Here is a 2,542-nt window from a genome sequence, read left to right as displayed (position 1 = left end):
CGAGACCATCCTGGTCAACATGGTGAAACCCCCTCTTTAAAAAAAAAAAAAAAAAGAACAAGTCTCAGAAAGAGTCAGATAGACAGAAGACCTGGGTTCCAATTCCAGCTCTGCCAGAACTTGCTGTGTGACCTTGGACAAATCCATTCCCCTCTCTGAGCTTCAGCCTACTCATCATCATCGCCCGCTTCTCAAACTGGGAGGTGTGAGGACTTAGAGTTGGGGAGGCTGTGCCTGCCATACAATTTCCTAGGTATGTTTTCCTAGAGCTTCACTGTACTCGAGCAAACAATGTAAAATTTAATTTATACATTAAAACAAATGCTATGTTGAATAAACACAAAATTAGCAAGAATTTAAAATAAAGCCTTAGAGATTTCAAAGAAACTTCTTCAGGGCACCAGAACCATAAGATATTGATCACTAAAGTGTATCCTGAAGGTGGGGAACCTTGAGAAACCCAAGCCCTGTTTGAGGGTCCCTCCCACTCCACTAGCTGGCCTGCTCAAGCCCTGGCAGAGACCCTGCCATAGACAGTGGCAGCCTCCCTGGCACCTGCTCACCAGCCTCTCCATCTCCTGCTCCCGGAGCCGTTCTTGGCGCTGTCGCCGGTGGTACTCCAGGAGGTCGTCCTCATTGTCACTGATCTCTGTGATGCTATTTTTCCGCTCCCTTGTGACAGGCACCCGCAAGTCCCCACTGGAGAGCTTCCTTTGGACACAGGGACTCTGGCAGGGTGATGCCCCAGTAAGAGAGCCCAGACTGTAGGCTGGGCTCAGCCTGCCACTGAAGCTGCCCTTTCGGGGTGCCAGAGACTCACCCAGTGTGGGTGAGGGGCTCCGTGTCCTACGGCCCCGTGCTCCCAGCGTCAGGGAGAAGTCCTCTGGTGAAGCCCCATGGGCTCCCCAGCGCCGGGGCCGAGGACTCTCTGCTACTTCCCTGCTTAGCTTGGGATCTGGGGTGGTCCGGGTGGGCAGTGGGGAGAGAGCTCTTCGGGACAGAGATGGGCTTAAGGGGGGCAGTTCCCGCATACTGTCCAGGCCCCGCCGGCCCAGGCGGGGACTCTCAGGAGGCTGCAGGGTACGGGTGGCTAATCCATCTGAAAATGTTCGGCCCACCAGTTGGCGTGAGGGGCTGGTTGTTAGCACCCGCTCACTGCCTGGAGGCTCACGGAAAGGGCTAGGAGGGCGGTCCTGGAGTGTGCCAATCTTGTTTCGGGGAGCAGGGACTGGAGGCTGGAACTTGAGGCTGCCAGGAATGCTGGTGGGTTGACTGTGAGCACCAGAAGCTGGGTATTCACTCAGGCTGATGGCCACCACAGGCAGCTGCCCACCCAGCCGGGGGCTCTCAGTGGCTCTCCGGGCCTCCGCCAAGACAGTAGCGGCAGGGCTGTCTGTCAGCAGACCCCGGAGGCCAGGGCTGGGAGGCCTCTCATGGCCTGCTTTCCTGCTCAGCCGAGGACTCTCGGAGCGAGCACCACTTGGGCGGGACTGTGGGGGCTGCAGGGCCAGATGGTAACTAGAGGAACGGGCAGGCACCAGTGGGGGCACTGAAGGTCCTGGCTCTTGCCCACTAGGTGAGTGACTGGCACAGCTTCCACTGCTGGCTGGTGAGGAGAGTGGAGAGAAGGCTGGAGAAGTGTTCTCATAGCTGGAGCCCACAGACATGGCACCGGGACTGGTTGGGGGGGACAGCAGGTAGCGCCCACCATTAGCCATCGGCGACAGTGGAGAGGTTGCGGCAGGCTTCTTGCCAGCAGCTCCAGGCTCCTCTAGCACCAGTGAGTCCATGATCTCTTGCAGGTCCTTTTCAATAGAGCTCACCAGGGAACTGTGGCTGGCACAGGCTGAGGGTCCCCGTGTTGCGGGCTGTGGGGTATGGTTCCCATTCACCAGACTTTCTGACTCTGCTGGAAGGAAATACAAAGGTCTTTGACTTTGGGGAGCTGCATATGCATAAGAGCCAGGGCATTAGCCCACCTCCTCCTAGCACAATGAGGCTAAAAAGGCTCTGGGGAAGAAGCCAGGAGATCTGGGTTCTGGCACCAGCTAGCTCTGCCACTGACCGCTATGCAACCTTAGCCACATCACTTGTCCTCAGTTTCTTCTTCTGTACAGAAAGGGAATCGGCAGGGCCTTCCTGCCTGTGGCCAGTTAACAACAATGCCAGGAACTTCTAAGCCTATTGTTGTCAATTCACCCCAAGACTAGACTCCTCCCTGCCTTGGTTTCCCCAACATCCTATATCTCTCCTCAAGAAGGGCAGGTAGACCAGGCGCAGTGGCTCATGCCTGTAATCCCAGCACTTTGAGAGGCCGAGGCAGGCGGATCACTTGAGGACAGGAGTTCGAGACCAGCCTGGCCAACATGGCGAAGCCCTTCTCTACTAAAAACAAAAAATTAGCTGGGTATGTGGCTAAGGCTGCATAGCGGTCAGTGGCACATGTCTGTAATCCCAGCTACTCAGGAGGCTCAGGCACAACAATTGCTTGAACCTGGGAGGTTGCAGTGAGCTGAGATCACATCACTGCACTCTTGCCTGG

The 2,542-nt window shown here is 56.2% G+C and overlaps 1 protein-coding gene across 20 annotated transcripts in view; it reads right to left on the bottom strand.

Moving 5' to 3' along the window:
• The window catches only part of PHLDB1 (pleckstrin homology like domain family B member 1), a 53,045-nt gene that overhangs the window by 29,233 nt on the left and 21,270 nt on the right, over positions 1–2,542 (bottom strand). For all 20 annotated transcript variants that reach the window (XM_037736700.1, XM_037736701.1, XM_037736702.1 and 17 more), the window contains one exon: positions 564–1,906. In XM_037736700.1, the coding sequence (XP_037592628.1) occupies positions 564–1,906 (1,343 nt within the window). The remainder of the gene's footprint in view (positions 1–563; positions 1,907–2,542) is intronic.

Source organism: Cebus imitator, unplaced genomic scaffold (genome assembly GCF_001604975.1).
Source record: "Cebus imitator isolate Cc_AM_T3 unplaced genomic scaffold, Cebus_imitator-1.0 Scaffold28, whole genome shotgun sequence".
Lineage (NCBI taxonomy): Eukaryota > Metazoa > Chordata > Mammalia > Primates > Cebidae > Cebus > Cebus imitator.
This window is presented reverse-complemented; position numbering and strand designations above follow the sequence as displayed.